The sequence below is a fragment of the Cheilinus undulatus genome, linkage group 20 (genome assembly GCF_018320785.1).
Source record: "Cheilinus undulatus linkage group 20, ASM1832078v1, whole genome shotgun sequence".
NCBI classification, from domain to species: Eukaryota; Metazoa; Chordata; class Actinopteri; order Labriformes; family Labridae; genus Cheilinus; species Cheilinus undulatus.
Window position 1 is genome coordinate 5,185,701 of NC_054884.1, and position 27,170 is coordinate 5,212,870.

Genomic DNA, 27,170 nt, shown 5'->3' on the forward strand with positions numbered 1-27,170 from the left:
CAATCACAGCACTGAGTTTGTGTGGATAGGTCTCAGTCAGGCTTGCACATCTGGACACTGAAATTTTACTCCATTTTTCTTTGCACAGGGATCAGGCGTGAACAGCCCTTATCAAGGCCAGGCACAAATTCTCTATTGGATTGAGGTCTGGGCTTTGACTCTGCCGCTACAGAACATTCACCTTACCCTGTATGCTTGAGGTCATTGGTCTTACAGGAAAATAAATCTCCCAGTCAGTAGTTCTCTTGCAGGCTGAATAAGATTGTCCTCCTGGATTTTCCTATATTTTGCTACATTAACTTTACCCTCTACCTATACAAGTGTTCCAGGGCCTGCTGCTGCGAAGCATCCCCACAGCATAATGTTGCCACCATCGTTCTTCACAGTGGGGACGGTGTGTTTGTGGTGATGTGCACTGTTTGGCATCTTGTCTGATGGCCAAAAAGCATTTCGGTCTCATCAGACCAAAGAACTTTCTTCCACTTGACCATGGAGTCTCCCACATGCCTTTTGGTGAACTCTCGTCCAGACTGAATCTGAGTTTTCTTCAACAGTGTCTTTGTCTTTGCCATAAAGCTTTGACTGGTGAAGAACCCAGCCAATGATTGTTGTCTGAGGAGTCTCTCTCATCTCAGCTGCTGAAGCTTGGAACTCCTTCAGAGCAGTCATAGGTGTCCTGGTGGACTCTCTCACTAGTCTCCTTCTTGCACGCTCACTCAGTTTGTGAGGACGGCCTGAACTAGGCAGATTTACATATAGATCATTTCTTCATGATGGATTTAACTGACCTCTGGGGCAGTTCAGTGCCTTGGATGTTTTTTTTTTGTTTTTTTGCATCCATCCCCTGACTTATACTTTCGTAATAACCTTTTCTCTTAGGAGTGTTCTTTTGTCATCATGGTGTAATGGTAACCAGGAATGCTGATTAACCAGTGACTGCAACTTCCAGACACAGGTGCCTTTATACGACAATCACTGAGACACATTCACTGTACTCAGGTGATCACCATTTCACTAACTGTGAGACTATTAGCACCAACTGGCTGGACCTCACTTTAAAGGGGGTGAATATTTATGCAGTCACTTATTCTACATTACATATTTTTATTTAATTGACATTACTTGGTAGAAATCTGTTTTCACTTTGACATTAAAGAGGATTTTTAGTAAAATTTTTGTGTCAAAAAGCCAAATGATTCTGACCATGGTTAATTATAGAAATTCAATAAAAAGGGTGAAACATCTAAGGGAGTGAACACTTTGTTGCAGGTCAAATTTAATGTGCAACACGAGTTGGCAGAAGGAGTGTTTGTGCCACACACAATGCATCAAGAACACTTCAGGAAAAAAATACAAAAGTTTTCAGGGTAGAAATAACGTGTTATTCTTAAACTAACACAGTGCTAACCGAACAGCTAAGAAAGTCCTTTGTGCCTCTTGTAATTAAACCCTACCATGTCATAGTTAGTCTCAAAGTCCTCCATTAATACCTGCTTACTGCTATGAAAGAACACAGGGACTCCCAAATGAGTGTAGGTAAAGTAAAAGCACAATAAACTGACATACTTGTTGAAGAAAATGGCCGTTATATCAGTGAAAGCATGATTGATCTTAAAACTAATGTGGTTTATAAATAATTGAAGAACAGAACATAAAATGAAGCTGTGGCTTCCTTTAGAAACATTCTGATTGTTTACTAAAATGTTAGTAAAAAATGAGAAAATGCTTTTTGCTAATTCCTAGAGCTAGCAAAGTTTCTGAATTGCTTGTTTTAAATAACTAAAAGTCCAATGCTCATCATATCCTGTCTTAAAGGGCACATAAATGCTACAAATACCTCCTTGAAGGAAGCTGGAGACAGCATGTTTCCAACATGTTTGCTTGAGAAAAATGGCAATACCTTCATTGATAGTCATAATATTTGGCAATTATTTGACTGAATTATTGATGCATCTTTGTAAGATGCTAATTGCCTTCAGAACAAGTTTGCTACTCTTTCACGTGGTCAGTAAAGCTGTGAATTGGTTTAAGATAGAAGGTCTGTTTGGGAGAGAAAAGCCCTTCAGCAGGAAGGCAGAAAGAAAAAAACCTCCTTAATGTTAAAGGGATATTTTCTAAGTTGAGTCAGCTAGTGCCTGTGTATGATAGTGCTCTTATTTCTCAGCTCCCTTTCCTCTCCTTGCCTTGGCTCATGTGGAGCAGAGGGTGATGCTGACGCCCTCTCCTATCCAGCAGGCAGGGAACAGCTCCTGGGTGAAGGCACAGTGGAAGGCGTGTAGCCTGGTTTGCCCGTCCCCGTAGTACGTGAGCGTCCCGGCCTCGTAGTCCAGCAGCATGCCGATGCGGCTGTGCCGGGGCTGGCTGGCCAGAGTCTCCCTTCGGCCGTTGTGCCAGGCGCTGAGCTGATGCTCGTCCAGCTGTAGGCTCCAGGACAGTTCATTCATACCCACCATGCACCTCTTGCCCTTCTCCTTCCTGGGGATGGTCTCATAGGTTACCTGGCGAGAGGTTAGAGAGAGGTAAGGAAGGCTGTGCAGAGACGGACTCTCATTTCAAACAACAGAGGGAGAAGATAAGTGAACAGAACAGTGGCCTAAGTATGCATGATACTTTCAGTATGATATCAATATTGACAGATATTTTCTTAAGAAGTTAATAATTCAATTGGCAGACATGACAATTTGAGTCTGATAAATCAGTGGTAGATATTAGCCTATAGTGACTATAAAAACTGGTTGCATGCTCCAAGTTTATAGAATTTGGCTGGACCAACAGACCTACGTCAGATAAGGTGTTTTTCTTTTTGAAATAATGATAAAAGCCATCCAAACCTACCTGGCCTTGTGTGAAAAAAGTCATTGCCCCCTAAACCTGATAACTGGTTGTTCCACCCTTGGCAGCAATAACTGCAACCAAGCATTTGTGGTAACTGGCAATGAGACTTTCAAATTACTGTACAGATTTGGCCCACTCTTCTTTGCAGAACTGTTTTAATTCAGCCACACTGGAGGGTTTTCCAGTATGAACGGCCTGTTTAAGGTCATGCCACAGCATCTCAATTAGATTCAAGTCCAGACTTTGACTTGGTCACTTTAAGAGCATGCGGTCACAAACTGATGGCAGCAGAATTCATTGTTTCGTAAATAATGGCAAGTGGCCCAGGCCCTGAGGCAGCAAAGCAGCCCCAGACGTCACACTGCCACCATCATGTTTGACTGTTTGTGAGAGTTTCTTTTGATGTAATGCTGTATTGGTTTTATTCCAGATGTAACGGGACACACACCTTCCAAAAAATTAAACTTTTGTCCCATCAGTCCACTGAATATTTTCCCAAAAGTCTTTGGGAACCTCAGTGTGTATTTGAAAAATGTGAGACGTGACTTTATTTACTTTTTGGTCATCAGTGGTTGTGGTCATGGAACTCTCCCGTTCTTGCCCAGTCTCTTTCTTACGGTTGAGTCATCAACTCTGACCTTTACTGAGTCAACTGAGGCCTGCAGGTCTTAAGATGTTGTTCTGGGTTCTTTTGTGACCTCCTGGATGAGTCATCAATGCACTCTTTGAGTCATTTTGGAGGCCAGCCACTCCTGGGAAGATTCACCACTGGTCATGGTTTTCCCCATTTGTGGATAATGGCTCTCACTGTGGTTCACTGAAGACTCAGGCTTAGAAATGACTTTGTAACCCTTTCCAACCTGATAGATGACTTTGTTTTTCATCTGTTCTTGGATTTCTTTAGATGGCGCCATGATGTGTTGGAGATCTTTTAGCCTACTTCACCTTGTCTGACAGGTTCTATTTAAGGGATTTCTGGATTGGACAGGTCTGGCAGTAATCAGGCCTGGGTGTGGGTAGAGAATCTGAACTCAGCTATCCAAAAAATTGCAGCCTGACACTTTTATCTGGACCAAAATAAACTACTAAATGTTGTGGGATAAACAAAGAAATTTATACCTGCTCAACATTATCAAGCTTTCGTTGTAATTTCTCTTAGGTTAGCCATATAGTACCCAGCTCAGTGCACCTCAGTCATGCCTCAGAGATTCTACCGTTACTACACACCTCAAGTTTTTGTGTAATAACTGTAAAGAGATCTGAGTAAAGCAGACGGGATCAACCTGCAAAATATTCGGATAACACAGTCTGTGTTTGCAAATTTTAATGTATGTAGGAATTTTAATAGCATTTGTATTTTCACAGTTGAGCACACTTGCTGTTGCACTTTCAGATGAATTATCAAATAATACAATGAATAGCAACAAAAGGAACACTTATCTTAATGCCTTATCAAACTGACTCTGCTAATTTCCAGAGTACATGAACTTTTCCAAGCCCTTTCACAAAGATAAATAAAGGCCTTTACCCCAAGGTAGGCCCAGGGCTTAGACACCTCCAGTTCCCAGTAGTGCTGTCCGTGGGTGAAGCCCTGAAAGCAGAGAACCTGCCAGGTGTGATCGAAGCGGGAAGGGTTTCCTGGGACAGGGCGTGGCCCGGAGGTCAGGTGCTCGGCCCTCCGGTTCTCCTGCGACAGGAACAGGTGCCCGTTGGCAGTGCGAGGGTCGAAGGTCAACGCACATCGATCTATTAAGACAGAAACAAATCAGACTGCAGCAGGGACATTTCCTTACTGAATTACCTTTGCCTTCCTTGTTTTTGTAAATATAAAATCAAACATGGCTGCTTTATCCCTATTATTATGCGAAGATAATCTATGCACAGAAAGGATGAATTCAACAGTAACAGCCTAGACTTACAAGCACTGAGGCCCTCCTTTCCACCAGGGTGGCATGGAGCAGCTGGACTTGGAACCACGGCTAGGATCGGCCTCTTATCCTGAGGAGAACCTACAGACCAGCACAGATCAAGAATGCAAAGCAAAGATTGAGGTCTAGTTGATGTTTTATCTTCATCCAACCAGCTTAAGATGGAACATAAACATATAAATCAGATTACCATCTTTGTCGTGACCCACAGCTGTGCTCACAGCTTTTTCCAGATCCTCAGACACCAGCTTGGAGACTCTGGACAGGACATCTGTGACCCCGTTTAATCGATCTGGAAGGTTTGGCGTTACATTTGTGGGTATATCCTCAAAACGGGGGACTTCTATGAGCATTGATTCCTATAAAAAAAAAAAAATGAACATTTTAAAGCAGACCCAGATAAACTGGCTGCTGGGGACAGTTTCAGAATGGGATGATAGCTGGTAATAAACAAAGTGAAACTAACAAAGTTTGGACAGGGTATTTCTGCAGTAGCTGAGCAGGCTGAGAAGGTCCAGCCCTGGGATGAGTTGAGTAATCTCTTTGTTTTTATGAGGGAGTGTTTTGATCAGTTTTGTGGGTTAAGCATTAGTAGTCACTCAGAGGCTATTTACTGTATCACTTTTGTCTTATAAATAATCTTTTACTGGGAAAACTAGTTCCCTGTTGTTGCAAGAAAAAAAAACCCTGATTCATCAGCACAGTTTCTGTCACTTCTGTCACCTGGTATTAGATTCATATTCTCTCGTAGTTATTTAACATTGAGAAAATATATTTTACTGTATAACCCCCAGGCATCAAGAGTAACTACTCCCTACTTTAAGTAAATTTTAAGTGGCTTACTTTTTACTTCTACTTAAGTAAATTGTATCCAAAGTAACTTTACTTTTATTTGAGTACAATAGTCTAGTACTTTTTCCACCTCTGCATACTTCCCAGACAGCATGTGAGTAATTTTGTGGATTGCACAGCCATCATCCACAAATGCAAGTTAAAGCTGTATCATGCAAGACAGAAGCCACATGTGAACAGGACCCAGAAACAGCGCAATCCTAACTGGGTCAGAGCTCTTTTTCAAGATTATTTTTGGGCATTTATTCTTTATTTGATTAGCTGAAGAGAGACAGGAAATATGAGGAGGGAGGATGGGGGCAAACATGCACAGAGACAAGAAATCAATCCCGCGACCAGGGTATTGAGGACTGTAGCTTCTGTTTATGCTACACCGGGGTCTGGCCTAAACTCATATAAAATGGACTCTAGCTTGTTCTCAGAGCTCAGTTCTAAAGCCTGCATCTCTGATGGTATGGGGTTGAATTAGTGCCTATGGTATGAGCAACTTACACATCTGGAAAGACACCATCAATGCTGCAAAGTATGTGGAGGTTTTGGAGCAACAACTGCTCCCCTCCATTGAATGCCTTGACTATTTCAGCGAGACAATGCTAAACAAGATACCTCATCCATCACAACAACATGGCTTCACAGTGAGGAGGAAGAGTCCTGGTGTTTAACGGGCCTGCCTGCAGTCCAGACTTTTCACCAATAGAAAATATTAAGTGCATACTGAAACTCCTGCAAAGGTGCAGGACTGTTGAGCTGCAAGATTCCTACATCACACAAGAATGGGACACCATTCCTCTCCCAAAACTCCAGCAACTGGTCTCCTCACCTCCCAGATGTTTGCAGATTGTTGTTAAAGAAGAGGGGACGCTACTTAATGGTAAGCATGGCCATGTCCCTACTTTTCTGAGATGTGTTGCAGAAATCAAATTCAGAATGAGCTTATTTTTCTCATGAAATGGAAAAATGTCTCATCTGATATGTTATTTATGTTTTATTGTGAATAAAATATGGGTTTTATTTGAAAATGATGGCATTCTGTTTTTTATTTACATTTTACAGAGCGCCCCAACTTTTTTGGAAATGGGGTTTTATTTTTCTAAAAATGACATTGCATTGCACTTTACAAAAGCCTTATTACTTTATCAATATATATATAATAGTTTTTTTAATTTCATCGTCTTTGATAAATTTAGAACAAAGTTAAATCACATTTATCTTCATGAACGTCTGTTATCAAATATTTCTGTTATTAAATATTTCTGTTATATGCTCAATAATGAACTTCTGCCCTGCACATTCTGGATCATCTCTTTATGCTTTGCTTCTTGCTCTCTGTGTAATACAAAGGGAGACTCACAACAAAGTAATGGTAAAAGAGTGCCCTATATCTTATTCATGCATTTGCATGAATAAGACCACTTTCAAAGTTATGAATTAAAAAAAAAACTTCAAAGTACTTTAGAAGGAAATTATATTTAGTTTTGATTCAGTGAACTGTTTAAAGTCTTTAAGTGGAAAACAGAACCTAAACAGAATAAAACCCTCCTGTGCTGCCACCTAGCAGTAGAGTGTTCCCCTTACTTAAGGCCTCGCTCTACTCCCAAGAGAGTTTAACATTACCACCCATTCCAGGCTGCACAACGTTGCTTTTGTAACACATATTTGTTCTGAGGCACTCTGACATGAGACAAATTTATTCCCTTCTTCTTCATTGTGTGGTAATGTGTTCAACAGCTTCTAAACGTCTCCCCAAAGGTGTTCACAAAGCATACAGAGTATGTGAACTTCAGGAAAGATTCTAGCAAGCTGAGAGAATCAAGAGGACAGAACATAAATCATTTAGTAACTGGTAGTAGAATATAAGCCATCAGCTCTGCTCTAAGACATTTAATGCTACAGGTTTTTTCTTCTGCTTGGTTAAAGTCTTAAACTGGAATTCATCTCAGGTTAGGCTAGTTAAACTTCCACTGTAACACATTCTAAAGACAGGAGAACAAACCTTAATGAGCTCCGTGTCAGCGAGGGTTTGTACTGTTGCTATCTGTCCCTGACTCTCCCGGAGGATCTGGGAGCGTCTCTCCAGTTCAGCCAGCCGTGCCTCCGCCTCTGTGATCGCAGCTTCTTTCTGCTCCTCCATAAAGAGCTCTGTGGCCTCCTGCTTCTCAGCCAGGATCTTTATCAGGCTGGAAAACTTGACATTCACCCAGGCAGAGGTCTGCTGGAGAGTGACCTGTTAAAAAACACGAAATGAGGAATAATTTACCTGAAAAACACAAAGGTAGTTGGGTCCAAACTCAATCAATCATCAAATCCACCAAACAATAGTCAATGGCAGAATCAGCTTTTAGATTTGGGAAATTTTTCATGGGTGCAACCCAGTGTTAATTTTGGCAGCTATTTTTAATTTTAGTCTTAGTTTTAGTCTTTAAATGAAATGCGTTTTAGTTTTAGTCACATTTAGGCATTTCTATCTTTTTAGTTACAGTCTAGTTTTAGTCCATAAAAAGTCCTCACATTTTAGTCTTTACTTTTAGTCCAAGCATTTATTTTCTTGCCTAAATCTGGTACTAAATCATGGTAGTGTGCTCTCTGCACTCTGTCTAACCTGGGGTCCCTGCTTTCTACAGCTGAGAGGCAGAATAGCTACAGATGCATTTTTTTTTTTTTTTTTTTATATATCACAGATTTTGAGTGTCTGACGTAAACTACATTACATTTTAGTCTAGTTTTAGTCTTTTTGACAAACCTAAACTTAGTTTTTGTCGGTTTTAGTCATCACAGATTTATTTTTGTTAGTCTTAGTCTAGTTTCTGTCATGGAAAAAAAGGCTGTTTACAAATAGTTTTAGTCAGAAAAAAATAACATTGGTGCAACCCACAAACTTAGCTCTGCTGTTTATCCCACAAATGCATGCTCCTTATAAATGTGGCACCATTTACCAAATACAAATTTGATCACTTTTTGTGTTAAGATTTTAGATTCATTTTATATTTTAGCATCTCAAACACTATAAATGTCAGGTTGTGCAACTGTCTGAGCAAAAGAACAGATCACTGACACTATTAAAAAGGCGTTTTAGTTATATTTGAAATCCTTAAAATATAAAAATGTTATCAAAATGATTCATCTTAAAGTTAGTAAGCTCACCAAAAAACTTTTGTCCCTGAATTTGTAAGTTCTTAAATGTCAGGGTGGTGCAACCGTAATCATGGGACTTTTATTTTGAAATGAACAGATAAAAACAGATCGCAACATAATTTATAATTTATTTAAATTCAGCTAACACTCATGGCCAAGTAAAATCATTTATAAATCCTTTTCGAGTAAAGATAAAAATATTTATTTTCAGTCACAGGTGGGTTGAAACACTTTCTATGTCAACAAATGTAAAACTGCTTTAAAAATGTGTTTTTTCCATTAAACTGATGATTTGATTTTAGAAATATTTGTGTCTACTTTTTATCAAGAGCAAAAATAACAATATGTGTCCACGTATTTGCCTGTTTATTTGTGGATAAAGTCATGCGGCACAACCGGTCTTTCAGGTAGTAAAATCACAAAAGTGTCACCATATGAAATAAATAATATTATCCTAAGCTCTAAAAATATTTGATTTACTTCTAATAAAGTTAAGGAGGTGTTATTTATATATATATATATATATATATATATATATATATATATATATATATATACATATATATATATATATATATAAACATCAGTAATAATTTTGCTTAGGTGAGTGGGTTCACTTCCCATGTCAAGGTAAAACAACAATATTTTATTTTACCATAAATTCTTCATTCTATTTAAATAAATAAATAATACATCCACTTTTGAACTACAACAACTACCTGTTTAATTTGAAATAAGCTAAAAATGTCAGATGGTGCAAGCACAAGTTTAAAACATTAACACAATTTTGTCCCTCATTTCATTCAAAAAAGTCATCATCTTGAGTAAAATCAGGAATTTTGGGCAGTCATGTTAGTTTAAGAGTCTTTCTTTTGGCTTGTTGGTTTGATGAATAAAGCCATATGGAAACATTTTGGCATTTTCAAAATTCTTAAGATTATTGGGCCGTTTCATACCACGCCCTCCTGGTAAACTGCAGGAAACTCTGGGAGGACAGTCACATATTTTCAATGTTAGTCTTGAACTGTGGCTTCTGCACATGAGACACACAATACAATCCACAAGCTAGACTGTCACCCTGGCTTTTTAACATTCTTTATGTGAAGCATTCAAAATCCTCGGCAGATTCACAAATATAATTAAGTTAACTGCTTCAGGGTGTGCTAAGAGAATAATCAGCTGCCTTTAAAATCGTCTTCAACCGTTAAACAGCCACAATAAGTGCTGAGTCTCGCCTCTGTGGTTAGGTCGGGGGTGACACCACTTAAAGACAGCAGCTTCTATTTCAGCTTTCAGGTTTAACTTCGACAAACTCTATCAAACATGGCAAAAAGAGTACAGAAATGAGTAATTCAGTTTGAGGATTGTTATTGTCGGAATGCTAAAGCTTGCAGAATTATGGACTGTCTAAAGCATGGTGACATGGTCATCTACGCAGCAAATTGAAGTTTTCGAACACTAAAATGTAGGATGCACAAAATTATTAGCAGGATATCAACAGATTTTAGGTTATAAAGTTCAATATTAGTATTTTCAGATTGGCAGATGTATGAGTAACATACAACGGTCTTAAAAATCTACAAAATTTACACCATCATGTTTAGGTGGTTGCCTAGGGGTAGGGGTTCCTAAACCTTTAACACCACCCAAAATAACAGATGCAGAGACTGGGGAACCCCTCCTTCCCTAGAGGTGGTTAAAGCGTAGGATGGTGCACAAAGCATCACGTAAAGAATTCACATTCAAGGGAGTTTTTGTAAATTTTACTTGGATTTAAGTACAAATTTAACTTGATATCTATGTTTTTATTCTAAATTGAACTAATTTTACAATAAAGAATCAACTGTACCACTTTATAATCACAATAAACAAAATTTCTTAGCAGTTTTTGTAAAGCATCCAGGGCTGAGCAATTAATCAAAATTTAGATTATATCGCATTATGTGCTACTGCAATTTTCAAATCGCAAAAGGCGCAATATTTCTTTGAAATGAAACGTGTGTTAAAACACCAGTTTAATAAAAAAATAGGCAGCGGAGATGTTCCACCCATCATGCAAACATCTAAGTGTCACATTTCTTTTTTAGAATAGTTTGCAAAAATACTACTTTTGTTATTTTTTCAAGTTTTTCTAAATCAAAATGGGGATGACATGAAAATGATCATTCCTTTCAATAAAACAATTCATTCTGAATTTGCAATATGAGTCAAAATAATTGCAAATTTTTTTTTTCTTCTTTGTTAATCTATTTAATGTTATGGTGTTTAAAATACAGAAGGGTTTACTGCTTGTGTTTGGTAAAAAACACAAGATGTGGAACTTAAAAAATAAATGCACATGAAATTGCCATTGCAATATTGGATAAAATAATGCAATTAGATTATTTTCCCAAATCGTTGGGCCCTAAAAGTATTCTGCCCTCTAGTGTTGTGACCCGCCTGGGGGTCCTGACTCCCACCACTAGACTGTCTAATGGGCTCTATGCACGGCAGGGTGTGACGTACTGCCCATGAAAAATAAGGCGGCCTGACAACTTACACCCAACAATACATGCTGAGCCAAAATGGAACCTACTGTCATCGTAAACCGTCCTATACTGTGTTTATTTGTCAGGCTTTTTTGTTTGTTTGTTTTTTTGATTCTTGTTTGTGTTACTCTTTATCATACTGGCATCATTCCAAAGACTGGTTAAAAACATTTCTGGACTTCATTGCTGTCTGCCGCAATGTACGTCTTCAGCTAAATCTAATTCTGTTCTCAGTTAACTCCTGCAAACAGCGGGTAAACCAAAACGAATCTGCCTTCATACACAGTTCTCTTCTGCGTTTAGTCTTCCGACTGGAGGTTTGTGAGCATCCTAATGTCAAATGGGGAAGTGATGCATGCATAGGGCCCACTCTCTGCTCCTGTCTTAGCTCCTTTAGACTCAGCTTTGCATAAGAAACACTTGGTGTTTTTAACAGTAAAAAAGGAGAGTGTATATTATGGATGGGCAGAAATACGGTAGTGCCATATCCTGATAACCTGACATGCCAGATGGATTTGTTTCACACATCTATCTGGGAAAGCTTCAACAGGAAACGTTTGAGAAAAGACAGAGGCTTTGAAAAAAACTTGGAGTGGGATCGGATGAACGTTCTGTCTGTCACATCTCTACGGGCCAATCAGAGCAACAAAACACGTGACGTAGCTGCTATTGAGCTGCACGTGCGCAGTTACTGAGGAATAACGTGAAACATGGCTACTATAATCATGTTAGTACTCGACTTTTGTCGTTTTTGAAAAGAAAACAACTCACTGCTGTTCTTTGTTCTTCTTTTAACAAAGAAATGTTGTCAAGTTCTGATAAAACTGGTGCTTTAGCAGCATCCACGCTAATCTCTTCCTCCATAACTGCACCAGCTCTTGCTGCTGCTAGTTTACATCACGACTCTGCTGTGCCTGAAAGTACTGCCCCTCGTCACTGATCGGTCCTGTCACTTTCTAACGGGGCCCAAAGATTTCAGATGGGAGCTTTGCAAGATGGATTGGCCAGTGAAAAACAAGGAAACAGACGTATCCATCTGCTTTGCAAGGTTAGTATCCTGAGGCATTAAAAAATTGCCACAGTATTGCTTTAATCACACGGTGAACACGGTGTAATGAACACGGTGCTGGGTAATGAGCATAAGTTTATAAAAAATGCCTTTAGAATATGTGTATGTTTCCAGCAGAAGTGCCACTGCCTGTGTGTGAAGATGCTTTAAAAATTGTGACCCACCTACTGACCACACTGGACATACCCCTTCTTTTGGACCAGTTACATCATCAGTAATCATGTGCAAACACAGGGATGTTGTGGAGAGGGGCGGTGCTTTAAGAAAGATACCAAATTAAATCAATTATCAACTGTCTCATATAACTGAAACAGAGTTCCCATGAAAGCGCTGTGTGTTACATTGAGGGGAGCTACCTCCCCCAGGTCTGGTGGTCCCCCTTGGATGTGTGGACCTTGAAATGACTGGGTCATACAAATGGAAAGTCCCTACAATGATAGGGGACTTGCAGATGCTGCACAACAGGATTCATCCCAAGAATCACCCCATTCCTCCTCCTTAACCTGATATTATGGGTGGCAGAACTCTACTCATAAAACTCCACTAAAGTCTCTCTTAGCATTTTGATTAAATTAAATGCCCGTAGAGGAGCGCGCTATGCTCACTGCGCTTGCACATGCATGGTGACTCCTATTATATATATCAGTATTGGTTGAAATGACTTGGGAAATATCCTGCATCCTAACAAAAATGCTAGTAACCCAAGTTAACAATACATTTAGTATCTCTCGGGGCGAGTGGCCTTGTGGTTTGAGGCATGCCCCATGTGCTAGGTCAGCCCCAGTTCGAGTCTGGCCTGTGGTGCTTTCCTGTATGTCTCTCCCAAGCTTTCTCATCCATGTTTGCGAGTCAATCCACTGTCCTCCACAATCAATAAAGGCATAAAAAGGCCCAAAAATAAATCTTAAAAAATACATTGAGTATCTCTTGGTCTAAAACCTCCAGCAAACTTTGCACAGAAGAAGCAGCTTGTATTTGGGACTCACCTTGGCTTGACTGATATTGTCAGCCAGCTCCTTTATACTCTTTTCTGTTTCTTCCATGAGTTTCACCACCTCCTTATTCTTCCTTTCTAGCATCATCTAAAATAAAGAAATCGTTAAATTAGGGCAGGAGGCTCTACCAAGAAACAATGAATATGTGTGCAGACAGTACTGGAGTAAAGTGGACAGCTTAATAACTGCTCTGACAATACCAAGCCAAGCAGCTGTGATGACCCTGTGTTATTATACCTCTTGATAGTCCCTTTCCACCTCCAACAAGACCTTCTCATGGTTCAGGCATTCAGAGATGCCACACTCGCAGCACACAGACATTCGGTCCTGCCTGCAGTAGTAAACCAGAGGCTTTTTATGGCGATCACAAAGCAACATGGCTCTGGCCCCTTCGCTTCCCCTCATGAGACACTCTCTACTGGAGGGCCCTGTGCTGTTCGCAGCCTCAGTCAGGACCGACAGGGACACATTACGCTTGAGGATGGGCCTGGTGGGGAACTTTTCATTGCAGATGGGGCACTGAGGTCCAATGTCACACTTGCTCTTGGTGTCCCAGTGAATTGTAATGCATGTTTGACAGAAGGTGTGTCCACAGGGGATGGTTACTGGGATTCGGAAACGCTCCAGGCATATGGCACAGATCAGGTTTGAATTCTGGGACTCCATCTCCAAAGAAAGAGTGCACTCCTCTCTACATAGGAAAGAAAAAGTCTGTTTATTATGTGCCAAAATTGAAACAGTACATCACATACACAATAGCAATAATTCAACTCAGCTGCTTTACCAGTTTTGATTTAAGGGAAAAAGACCAACTGTCTCTTTCTTAGACTGTCCTATATGAAGCATCAGTACAGAGCTCGGCCCAGACAGAAATTCTGACTATAAGCACATATTAACCTAGCAATGTGGAATAAACAGCTAGCACAGGCTAACGCTAGCCTGGGAGCACCTCATTCCTCGTTTTTCAGTTCGTTTTAAAAATAATTATGTAAATATTAAAATAACTGCATATTTAACTCTTAAAAAGTGCATACCCTTAATCCCACCGCATAGGCACATCACAGATACGACATTAATATGAATTCTTACCAGTTTTTAGGAGACATTCATACACAGCATCTGTGGGAACAGTGGACAGCGTCAGTCGGAGCTTCACTCGTGACGTCAGACGCAGAGATGCTGCCTTCGAGTGCTGACGGAAAAGGGACTTACGCAGTTAATTATCAGTTTAGCAATCGAATAAATTCAGCTAGAATGGGCCAGTTTTAGGTAAAACGTCTATTTGACCTTTAAAATTGTCATGCACAACATCTAATGATGTTTTATACATGAGCACAATTCTATTTAACTGCCTATTTATTATTAATAAACAAGACTATTTTACAAAATTGGGGGAAAAATATTTCTAAATCAGAGCTACAACATCAAGGTGGCCTCATCTGACCTTCCTCCACCTTACCTAACCTCCTGCAAGACCCTGCATGTACATATGAGGACATTACATTTGGCTTTCCATCAACATTTACTAAAAACTTTTTGTAATAATTTTGAGCTAATTGTCCAGACTGTCCATTTAGGCTTAAGTAATTTGCTTAAAATTATGGGATAATTTCCTGTTTTGATAAATATTGGGGAAATTGCTTTAAACTTTTGTTGTTTTTGATTATGATGATGATAATTATTATTTTTGTTATTATTATTATTGTTGTTGTTGTTGTTTTATTATTTATTTATTCATTCATTCATTTTTGCATTTTCATGGGAATTTAAGAAATATATTTCTAAATTTTAGGACATTTGATCAGGAAATTTGGGGATGGTGGGTGTCCTTTGAAAGTTTTAGGGGTTTTATATATTTTTCCTAGGAATTTGTTTGTTTCCCACATTTTCATGGAATTTTGGAGAATTCATCTGTAACTGTTTTTGAATTCACTGAGAAATTAAAGGGGAATTTGCTTTTATATTTGTGTAATTTGCTTGAAACTTTCAGTATTTTGCGAGACATTTCGGGGGTAAATTTCTTTTTGGCATGTTTATGCTATATGAAAAGTTTCCCTGAGAGATTGGAGGACAAAGAAATTTGGAGTATTTTTTATGGGATATTCTAAAAATATGTTTGAAAAAATCACAGATTTCTCCTGTTTATCCAAATAAGTGTGAGAAATTAAAAATGTGTTCCAACCAAAACTGAGGTCACAGCAGGTTGAGGAAGAATAGGCCAGCTGTTTGGTAAAATTGGTTATACAGTCCATTCAATTCTAATGGCAGTGAAACAACGTATTTATTTTATGTTCCACAGTAAAACACTGTAAAAAAAATACCATGCATGAAGAAATATTTGATTAATAAAATAGGTTTTAAATTGAGCTGACCACGTAGTGTGTTTGTGTGTGTTAGCATTTTTCTTTGATGTTTTATGATGATTCTGACATGCTCAATCAGCATCATTTGTCAAAGATTTTCTTGAAATGTTAACATTTTTGACAAAAATACAAGATAAAAAAAATGCAGACATGCTGTTGTACCATTGCAAAGTGACCTTTCAAATGCTCCAAGTCTATGTTAAAAGAAATCAAACATTTGGTGTCTACTCCTTCTTCAATAGCCAACCTGATTATCCTTGCTGACATCCCCCACTCTCTGCTATTTCTGCTGTGGTTGTATTTTAATCTTCCATCATTTTCCTGTTCTTTGGTTGTCTCTTTTTTCTCTCCTGTTGTCGTTTGTCTATCTTGTCATATAGTTTGAAACATCATTTAAAAAAAACAAACAAAATAAAAAGAAAGAAAAAAGAAGAAAAAAGGATTGTTAAGATGTTAGAATTTCCCATATTTAGACTTAACCGATTGTTGCTGATTGCCTTGGCGAGATAGATGTTTTAAAAATATGCTGACAAAATATCAAAAATAAAAAATGTTAAAATGAAAATGCTTAAAAATTAGACATAAATGTTTTAAATTTGTTAAAATCGTATTTTTTTTATAGTAGTGGGGGTCCACGGAATACATATTTTCTCTTGAGGGAGGCTAACTTTCCTACACTTTGAAAACCCCTGAATTAGAAAATGAACACAGGACGCATTCTGCACGCACACATTTTTTCCCTTTCTTGGCCACCGTACGTTCATATCAGTCCAATCCAAGATGGCGCTGCGCACGGCTTGTGCTGCGGCGTTGCGAACTGGAGCTGATTTAGGGGTCAAAAATGCAAGGACTATCTTCACAACAGGTATGTGATCTTGCTGCACTGTTTTGGGTTGCCTTCTTTCATTCTAGACTAAATTCATTGTACTTGCAACGTTAATATAAAATTAAAAGAACAGACATACGTGCTGCTCTTCGGACAACGACAGTCTGTCAAATTAAAAAACTTATTCTGATTAAAAGGATGGGAAGAAAAAGCTGTCCTTCAAATGATGAGTGGCCTATATTAAAAGGTGGATGAGGTTTAGTCCTAATATGTTATTTTAAAGCTCATGTTGATGATAAAGTCTCGTGGAAATTCGCGATATTTGTTTCAGGCAACGAATGATAAATGATAGAGACTCAACGACACCAAAAGTTTTCTAGACCAAGTACTGTGACCGAGTAGAGATGGGTTCTTTATAATACAGTAACTGTTTTAAATTATTTGAACGTTTTTTTTCTTCTTTTTTTACTTTCATCAGATTTTTCTCATCACTCCCCTCATTAGTGCATAGTTTTCTTTCTCTATTTTTTAAATAATACTTGCTTTTGTTAAAATATCAACAGCCTGCAGACACAGCTCCAACTTAATGAGAGGCTAGCATGCTTTAAACTAATACTGAATATAGTATCTGCAATGTTTTATGAGTACTAGTAGAGGTACACTGATAGGTATGTGTATCTGTGTATCCCTAATAAATGACAAGAATAGGGAGGTTTCATGTACACACTAACCTTTGCGACTGTTTCCTACATTACAGCATTCCTCTGCAAGCGGAGGCCTCCTCTTGGTCGTATGCCGAATGAAGACATTGATGTTACAGACCTGGAATCATTGGAGAAGTATCGCAGCTACACCCGTTACCTCAGACAAGCGGAAGAAGAAAATAACAAACCTGTGTGGTGGAAGACTTACCGGAGCTACGTGGAAGCAGCTGATCCTGAGCATGGTGAGGAATAAAAGCATTAATATCTCTGACAGTGAAACAAGTTCACAGCTCAGTTAGTGGCCAAACATTTTGTTGCTTTTGAGTTCACAGTTTATATGACTCTTGTTGTTTTGCAGGGGCTGAGCGAGTGGACATCGGACTGCCAAACTATCGAACCTGTAGGTCCAAAGAAGTGAGGGAGAGGAAGCAGGTGATGAAGGAAAACAAGAAAAACATTGAGTTGGAGAGGGGTGTCCGTCTGCGCACATGTAAGCTTTTTTAAGTGAAATGAAACATTAAAAAGCAGTGGTGGGTTTATTTTACATCTCTGTGGCTGCAGGGACACTAAATGCATTAATTATGAACCCAAATTAATCAAGATTAATGTGATTAATCTTGACAGCCCCGATTTGTAGTTTTTATATACACCTGAATCTTTTTTCCGTTTTTCTGTTTGCCCCACCAGTAAAGGTCCCTCTTGATCGAGTGCAGGACATGTGGGAGAAAACCAGCGGTCCGTTTCATATCAGGAGACTAGCCAGTCACTATGGAGTCTTCAGGGATCTCTTCCCCATGGCACATTTCCTACCTCAAGTCCCAATCCGCATCAGCTATGGCCAGGAAGACAGCAGTCGAGTGTATTATGGAAACCGTCTGACACCTACTGAAGTACGTTGGAGCATCAGTACTTTAATACAGCGTTCCTGTTTATGATTTAATAATAAGGCTTTATATAATTATCGTCTCTTACCCTATAATATCCTGCTTTGTAGCCTTCTTTCTATGCCTGTGCTGGCTGTGGTCTTGACCTTGTCTTTGCTGTACTTTTTAGGCAGCATCTGCCCCTCAGATCAGCTTTGATGCAGAGGAGGGTTCCCTGTGGACCCTTCTGCTCACCTGTCCAGGTTAGTATCAGCTTTAATAGAGGATCCAGTATCCTCAGACACCCTAGTGACACCAAGAGTAAGGACTTATACTTATAAAACATTGCCAATACTGTACTAGATAGCATCTCTGTATATTTAGATATGAATAAGGAATACAGAAGTAGAAGACGCTGCAGACTATGTTCTGCTAAATTGTTGCAAAGAGAAGTGAGGAACATCTGATTTCTTATATTTTGCATATTTGTCACACTTAAATATTTCAGATTATCAAAGAGGTTTTAATATTAGACAAAGATAACAGCGTAAAATACACAATGCTGTTTTTAAATGATGATTTCATTTACTAAGGGAAAAAGGCATCCGAATCTACCTGGCCTCATGTGAAAAAGTCACTGCCTTGCATGTTAAATCATGAATTAACCACATTTTTTGAAATATTAGTTCAATTTCACTACCCACACCCTGGCCTGATTACTGCTAGACCTGTTGGATCCATAAATCCCTTCAATAGACCCTGTCTGACAAAGTGAAATAGGCTAAAACATCTGGAAAAGGATTACATTTCTAGGCTTTGAGACTCAAGTGAACCAGGTTGAGAGCAATTATCCACAAATGGAGAAAAGTGGGAACATTGGTGAACCTTCCAAGGAGTGGTCAGCCTACCATAATTACTCCAAGAGTGCAATGATGACTCATCCAGGCGGTCACAAAAGAGCCCAGAATTACATGTAAAAGCCTGGCTGACTCGGTTAAGGTCAGAGTTCATGATTCAACAATAAGAAAGACACTGGGCAAACACGGGAGAGTCTAAAACCACTGCAGACCAAAAATAACACAAAGGCTCGACTAAAATTGGACTAAAAACATCCTGATGATACCCAAGACTTTTTGGATAATATTCTGTAAAGGGACAGACAAAAGTTGAACTTTCTGGAAGGTGTGCGTCTCGTTACATCTGGTGTAAAACTTAGGCTGGCCACACACAAGACTATATTCATATTTTAAATAATTTTTAAAAGGTGTGAGATTGCAGACAGAAAATTTCAAATGATTTTTCATCTTAAATCCTTTGAGTGTCAGACCATCAGACCACTGGAAACTACATGCCTGACAATCTGCCAGGGACCTCATGGTGAAGATTAACATTTGATTACAAGATCTCACAGAATCTCCTATGAACAAACGTAAATTTTGTTCCAGTTGCAGCAAACAGCATAAAACAAGGAAACGAGTATGGATGAAATCCAAGCTGGAATAAAGGTACAGTTGTGTTTATGCTTGTGCGCAGTGAAAGCAGGCACCATCCAGCTAGGGATGCTGCTCAGTCTGCTCGCTCTCATCGGCTATTGTGGGTATTCAGTTGGCAGCATTAAGACCTTGAATCGGAAATTTCATCTATGTTTGATATTAAGATTCGAAGTTTGGAACGCTATGATTTGGAACTATAAAATAATCATGCAGACACCACACACTTAAGGATTATTCAGACAAATAATCGTTTGCAATGAGCCTCCTCTTGGGATATGCCCTCATAGCACACCATCATAGCAACAGTCAAACATGGCGGCAGTGTGATGGTCTGGGGCAGCTTTGCTGCTTCAGCACCTGGACCACTTGCTGTAATTGATTGAGCCATGAATTCTGCTCTCTACCAGAAAATCCTGAAGGAGAATGTCCAGCCATCAGTTTGTTACCTCAAGCTCAAGAGCACTTGGGTTATACAGCAGGACAGTGACCCGAAACATACCAGCCAGTCCACCTCTGAATGGATTTTAAAAAAGACGGTTTTGGAGCGGTCTAGTCAAAGTCCGGACTTAAATCTGAGTGAGATGCTGTGGTGTGACCATAAACAGGCTGGTAATGCTGAAAAACCTTCCAAAGGGACAGAATTAAAACAATTGTGCTAAGAAAATGGGCTAAAATTCCTCCACAGACTCATTGCCAGTTATCCCAAACGCTTGCTGGCAGTTGTTGCTGCCAAGGGTGTAACAACTTGTTAATAGGTTTAGGGGGCAAGGACTTTTTCACATAGGATCACGTAGGTTTGGATGACTTTTTTCCTCTTAATAAAGGAAATCATCATTTAAAAACTGTATTTTGCATTTACTCTGGTTGCTCCTAGTCTAACATTAAAATTAGTTTGATGATCTAAAACATTTAAGTGTGACAAATATGCAAAAATACAAGAAATCATGAAGAGGTCAGAACCTTTTCCTTTTCCACGTTTTGCAAAGTCAAGAAAGGCGTTTTAATTCCACAAAAGTCCTGGAGTGGATTGTTTTTTAAAGGAAAGTTGCAGCTTGCATTTTTTAAAATTTAATTCTAGTATTTATACATGCACCATTCACAAGATGAAACCAACAGGACTATCGAATTGATTTTAAGAACTGTAATTGAATAAGCATTTATATTTGTATTTTCTGTTGATGAGAACCAAAGGTAAGAATGTGCACTTCTACTGGAAAATGCTGGTGTTTGTGCATTCTTAATTGTCTGCATTATGAGGAATATCCTGTCATGTTTTTCAGATGAGCATCTTCTGGATAACGAGGCTGAATACATTCACTGGCTTGTGTGAGTAGTCTTTAAAAACACGTTAGCCAAAATGCTCTTACAGGGATAAGGGACAATTTATAACATTGCATCAGGGTAAATCCTGTGATGACTTGGCTGTTTTTCATTTTCTGCTTATTTAAATTTGATTAAAGAGAAATCTGCAATGACTTTGGTGATTAGACTCCATCAGGATGGCTAAATGTACTTGAAGGGGTGTGGGGGATGGGAGTACTCCTCTTATGGAGTCCAGACTCTGGTGTTGGTGTTGATGAGGGATGCAGGATCAGATGAGGAGTAGACTTCTTAGAAGCTGGACTGGGATATCAGTGAGGTAGCTTGGAGGGGGTATGCAGAATAAGATGAGCAGATGACCTGTGAGGATCTGGACTCAACACTGATGAACTGAATGGAGGTGGCTGGGGTGGAGGAGGGTTGCAACATCCACATTGAAACGACGGGCTGACTGTGGAAAAGGCAACAACAGATATAGACTATGACAGGAGCATGATGATTGGACAAATAAGGCTGTAGCGGAATCTGACAGGGGTGTCAAACTCAAGGCCCTGGGGCCAAATCCGGCCTGTGGCACGGTTATACCGGGCCCGCAAGATCATAGCATGTTTTTAATATAATGGACTCACTGGTATGAGGTCTACAGACTTCCCCCAGTATGAAAATGTAAACATAACCATGATGATCTAAAATATCCTTTTTAAGTCAAAAAATGTGAAAAAGTAAAGAGCAGATAATATAATTAGATTAAAGGTATGGAATGAGGGAAAATAAATTAATTTGTTTTTATTTCATATTTTCAATTTTGCATATCACAATTATAACTTAAACTAATGGCTTTGAATTTTATCTCACATTTTGACCTTATAAACTACTAACTTTGACTTAAAATGATTGATTCTGAATCATTTCTCATATTCTGCCCTATTAAAAAATTATTATTTTGAATTTTATCTCATATTTTGAACTTTTAAACTCAAGATATCTAATTTTATCTCATATACTTGCCTTTAAAACTGATGATTTTGACTTTCTATCTCACTTATTTAAATTTTCAAAACATTATTTTGACATTTTGAGCAATAATTTAGTCTTTTTATCTCAGCTTTTAGCCTTTAACAGTCATATTGACTTTTTAAAAAAATCTCTGAATCATTTATCATCAGTGCTAAGGTTTTTCTTCCCCATAATTCATTACTGGTGAAAATTAGGTTTTTATAACTAAAATGCGATAGATGTTTTTATCAGTTATTTTCCCCTCTGTGGATGGCATAGTCACGTAGAGTTTGAGTTTTACCCAACAGCCCTTACCCCCCTGTGTGTCTGCAGAGGGAACATTCCAGGTGGAGCAGTGCAGGCTGGAGAGGAGCTGTGCCACTACCTGGCCCCCTTCCCTGCCAAAGGAACGGGCTTCCACCGCTACGTCTATGTCCTCTTCAAGCAGGAGGGACACGTCGACTTCCAGGAGGACGTCAGACCGTCACCGTGGTGAGCAAAACCAGAGGACGTGCTAGACTGTTTTACTGTCTGACATTTTGACAGACAGGGTCGTACAAATTCTGTCATACCATTTTAGTATCAGTCATTTTGATTATCTTTGTTTGTATAGCACCAATTCATAACTGAAGTTATCTAAAGACACTACAAAGAGGCCCAGTCTAGAGCACTTACCGTTTTACCTCTATTGTGGCCTATTATAATAGACCAGTGTTAATCATTTGTATTATTTTAAAGACTATACTCTGTTGCAGTGATCATCAACTGGCCACATCAGGCCCCCCATAGCCTCCCATCTGGCCCTTGGAAGATTACTAAATTCAGAAAATTTGAGAGGGATAAATAAGCATGCAATATTTTTAAAGATATGTATTTTGTTTTTTAATGCCTGTTATTATAGAGGGGAACTGTGGATGAAATAAGAAACAGGAATTAGAGAGCGGGGTGGAGACATGCAGACTTGAACCTGGGCCACCCACATACATGGGGCACGCCCTAACCACTAGGGCGTTTGCGCCCCAGCATGCCACTGGTTAACTTTTTTCCTTACACTTAAATAAAGCCCTCAACCCAGTAACTTATCAAACAAGATGCATTAAAGTATAGTTTGTTTTAAGTTGGCAATGTAAACGCATACCTAACAGTCTTATTTATCTTGATTAAAGCTGGGGGTTTTTGACATCAAATTTCCAGGTACCTTTCTTTGAGGGTGCAGTTCCCCTTTCTGAGAATCTCCACTGAAGATCTGTTTCATCCATGTGTCTTTAAACAGTCATGACATATCATATTAGTATCAAACTCAGTAATGGACATCATGAGCGATCCAGAAATATATAGCTAAAATATTTCTACCCCCTTGTGGCTGGCTGCAGTACAGGTGATCACGGCTGATCTCAAAAGGCTAAAAGTTCTGTTATTTTTTGAAGGATACATTTTTTAAAAATATTGATTTTTATTGTAGTTAATGTCAAGGTCTTGCCCCCACACTGCCTGTTAGGAAAAATGTGGCCCTTGTGCAAATGGAGTTGATGACCCCTGCCCTACTGTAATAAAAGACCAGCATTAATCACCATGAGCACAGTACTAGCAGTGTTTAGCCCTGTTATAGTGCATGTTTTAAAATTTCCTCTCTTTAATATTCTTAATAATGTAATGAAAGATTACTATATTAATAGCATTCAATTTATAAAGCACCTTTTTCTCTTACTAATATTTTATACAGCAAACAATCTTTGAGGTTATGTGTTGTTTTAATGGCACCACAGAAGCACAATCCCGGTCTTCATGTAAGCAAGTATGAACTGAGCCATTTTAAGATTTCATTTACTGTTTTAAATGCGTTTTTAAACTGAAGATGTAGAATTTTACAGACCATGGCTGATACAAAGGTTGTTAAAAGGCTACACTAGAGCCCAGGGGGTCTCATTTATAAAGCTTGCAATACAAGGCCTGAGGTTGGCGTGCGCCATTCTCCACGCATTTGAAGTATGTGATCTATAAAAAACAGACCGAAGGGTAAAATGTGCACATCTGTAAGCAAACTCTCAACCTTATTATACTAACGAGCCAGGTTGTTTTAAATATACTTTTGCAAGAGCCACAACCCAAAACTGGGGATGTAAGGTAGCTCCATAGATCAATTGACCCATAGAAACAATGAGTTGGTGGATTATTGTGTTGTTTAATGGGATGCAATAGACAACATAAATAAGTTTCTAAATTGTCAGAAGAAACGATCTCTTGAGAAAAAGTAATTTAGACAATCCCAAATGTAAAGCAGAATTATTTTGGATTTAAACTCAAGCAATCCTGTTAATGATCCTGATTTTACGTTCCCTCTCCTCCCAGCCATTCTCTTGTTGATCGTACATTCAAGACTGTGGATTTCTACAGAAAACACCAGGACAACATAACCCCAGCAGGCCTGGCCTTCTTTCAGAGCCAGTGGGATGAATCCGTCACCAACACCTTCCACAGCACGCTCAGTGAGTCACACTAATGCTCACAGACAGCATGTTTGACCTTAAAATGTATTAAAAATCAATGTACCATCCCTAGGATATTAGACAAAATGGTGTCATGGCAGCTTGTTATTGTAATGTTAAAGCTTGTTTGTTCTTTTTCTCCACAGACATGAAAGAGCCAGTGTTTGAGTTCATACGGCCTCCGGTGTACCACCCTCCACAGGTCAAATACCCACATGGACAGCCGCTACGCTACCTGGACAGATACAGAGATGGAAAGGAGCACACCTACGGGATATATTGATCAATATGCACATATATAGAACCACAAAATACATTATTCTGCAAATGCACTGTTTGCCATATTTATGTTAACATCAGTAAAGCGTTTTTTATTCTCATCATGTAATGGTCATGTTTGAAATTTTGTCTTGAAGTAAACATGATGGGTTTGTTTTAAAGTGCATTCGAAAGGTGTGGGAGGTTAGGATAAGAAGATGAGATTCAACCAGACATAAAGAGAATGCAACTAACATTTTAACTTTTCTGTGGTATTTCAGCTGTCATTTAGAATGGAACTTTTTTAGAAAAATCAGAGCAGGAACATCAGCTTACAAGAGACTTTTTTTAAAGATAAATTATTGATCTGTAATACCATCCCCTCTCATGACACCAGCACACTCAACCTTAACAGGAATCCCACATCCTTAACCCTTACTGAGGGCTGAACAGGCTAAAAAGTCCTTAAGTATTTCCCAATTTCTGTTAAACAGAGCAAGTAATTTTAACACTGCTTTTTCAAACATCCTAGCTTTATTTTGGATGCTAGCATTATTTTACTTTGCACACAGAAACAAAATTGTTTGGTAAAAACTACCAGGGTCTAAATAATGATCCCCTTGTTTTTAATAGTCAGCTGTGTCTCCTTTTTGCTTGATAATGGCGTGTTGTCTCCTGAGGAATCCCAGCCCATTATTCTTTGGCCAAGCTCTCCAGCTCCTCCAGATTTGATGGCCTTCTGGCATGGACGTTGGTCTTCAGTTCACCCCACAGATTTTCAACGGGATTCAAATTAGCTCCCGTCACCAGCCAAATGCAGGTATTTTTGAGTAGTGTCTGGTAAATTTGTGCAACTTACCAACCACTTGGACAGGTAAGTAAAAATAGTCTAACCTAAAAGACTTACTTTCTTAAATGGCATAAAGGGGACCCATTTTTATGCTTATTCCTACTATAACAATGTATCTTTATCGGCATCCTTTATTATAGTGAGGAAAATCCTCACCTACGATAAATCAGCAGTCTTTTCCAAGTTTGGATATAGAAAAACAACCAGAGCCTGTGAGTGACTGCTAGCTAAATAATCTACTCTGACAACTTTTTGTAGTTTTAAGTGAAATTTTGGGGAAATCTGCTTGAACATATGCTGGAATCGTCATGAAGCGGTGGTAAAATTTTATATAAATCTTCCAGGCTTTTTCAGAAATTTTTACTAAAATGTTCAGGGGAAATATGAGAATATTTTGTGGTAATGATTTGATAAGATTTAAGGGTTTTTACAGAATCATCTTTCCAGAGCTCCTCCAAGGAAAAACCCTGGTAATATTAACATTATTATAATTATATTATAATGTTATGGTAAATATCATAATAATAATTATTATCACATTTCTGTTAAGATGATAAAAGCAATTATAGTAAAATAAGAATAATATACGAACAATAGGTTTAATATAATAAAAGTAAAATAATAATATTAGAATAATTATTATTATTAAAATACCGTTAGTATTTTTTTGACATATAACTATAAACATAACAATAATGATGCTAATATATCATGTATAATGATGATATAATATTAGAAATAATAATTATTACTATTATTATTATTTATGTTACTTTATTTGTTACATGTACTTTTCTGTTTTGCAATAAAAAAAATGGATGTTTGTATTTGTGTGTATAATTATTGACATTTAAAAAAATCCCATTCATTCAAATTCACACACCACTGACACAGCCACACCTACTCACTACAGGAGAAGAGGCAAAGCTGCATTTGCAAACGCCACAGGGTTATAACAACACGGAAGATATTTAGGCCTCTCTGACATTTTTTTAACTCCTGATAGGGAAATTTTAAAACCTATATGACCTTCTGTATTACCTTTCACAAACTCTGCAACAGTTGTTCTGTTAAAGCCTGCACACTGAAACCTTTTCAGCAGAAACACAAGGATGGCCCTAAAGATCCACATGACTCCTAACCATCACTACAAGTGCATACATGAAAATATAAGTAACTTGAAAATCTTGACCTTGGCTTGTCATCCATCATCTTAAAGTAGACATAAAAAAATAGCCAAAAAAAAAACAGTGGTAGTCTAATGTATGCAAACACATTTTATATTGAAACATACCACAACAACTAACAACTTTAATTTCAGCAACTCATGGGGAAAAAAAATCAAATTCTTCTTGTTGATCTTCACATAAATTCCTGCTTTTCTCTTTCTCCTTCCTGCAACTTGTACGTTAGCAAAGGATAATTTATACTCATGCATAAATGCAGAGAGTGACTGCTATAAACTGAGGACTATCAGTAGTATTTAACCCACTGTTTATATCTCTCATGCTTTGGTTTGAAGGTTTGCATTGTAGACTTAAATATTGGCATGCTTGTTTTCAGAAGGCTTTCTCTTGGGGTTTAGATGTTGAATAAAGAGAAAAGAAACATCCCATCTTGTCACATGAAGAGTTAAATCCCAGTCAACTCTTCCTCCTTTTCAGAGAGAACC

At 38.5% G+C, this 27,170-nt stretch overlaps 2 protein-coding genes across 2 annotated transcripts; one reads left to right on the top strand and one right to left on the bottom strand.

Annotated features, from left to right (window-relative positions):
* Window positions 1-1,088: 1,088 nt before the first annotated feature.
* Window positions 1,089-14,500, bottom strand: trim65 (tripartite motif containing 65). The gene is made up of 8 exons (XM_041815934.1): window positions 14,429-14,500; window positions 13,577-14,030; window positions 13,331-13,426; window positions 7,609-7,839; window positions 4,954-5,122; window positions 4,755-4,844; window positions 4,364-4,581; window positions 1,089-2,498 (listed from the first exon to the last, which is right to left on the bottom strand). Exons 2-8 carry the CDS (start codon window positions 14,003-14,005, stop codon window positions 2,190-2,192), a joined length of 1,542 nt encoding a protein of 513 aa, XP_041671868.1. The 5' UTR covers window positions 14,006-14,030; window positions 14,429-14,500; the 3' UTR covers window positions 1,089-2,189.
* A 1,955-nt stretch (window positions 14,501-16,455) lies between these two features.
* mrpl38 (mitochondrial ribosomal protein L38) lies at window positions 16,456-24,773 on the top strand. The gene is made up of 9 exons (XM_041815008.1): window positions 16,456-16,567; window positions 17,286-17,474; window positions 17,591-17,722; window positions 17,920-18,122; window positions 18,286-18,358; window positions 20,869-20,914; window positions 22,238-22,396; window positions 24,254-24,390; window positions 24,537-24,773. Exons 1-9 carry the CDS (start codon window positions 16,483-16,485, stop codon window positions 24,671-24,673), a joined length of 1,161 nt encoding a protein of 386 aa, XP_041670942.1. The 5' UTR covers window positions 16,456-16,482; the 3' UTR covers window positions 24,674-24,773.
* Window positions 24,774-27,170: the final 2,397 nt, after the last annotated feature.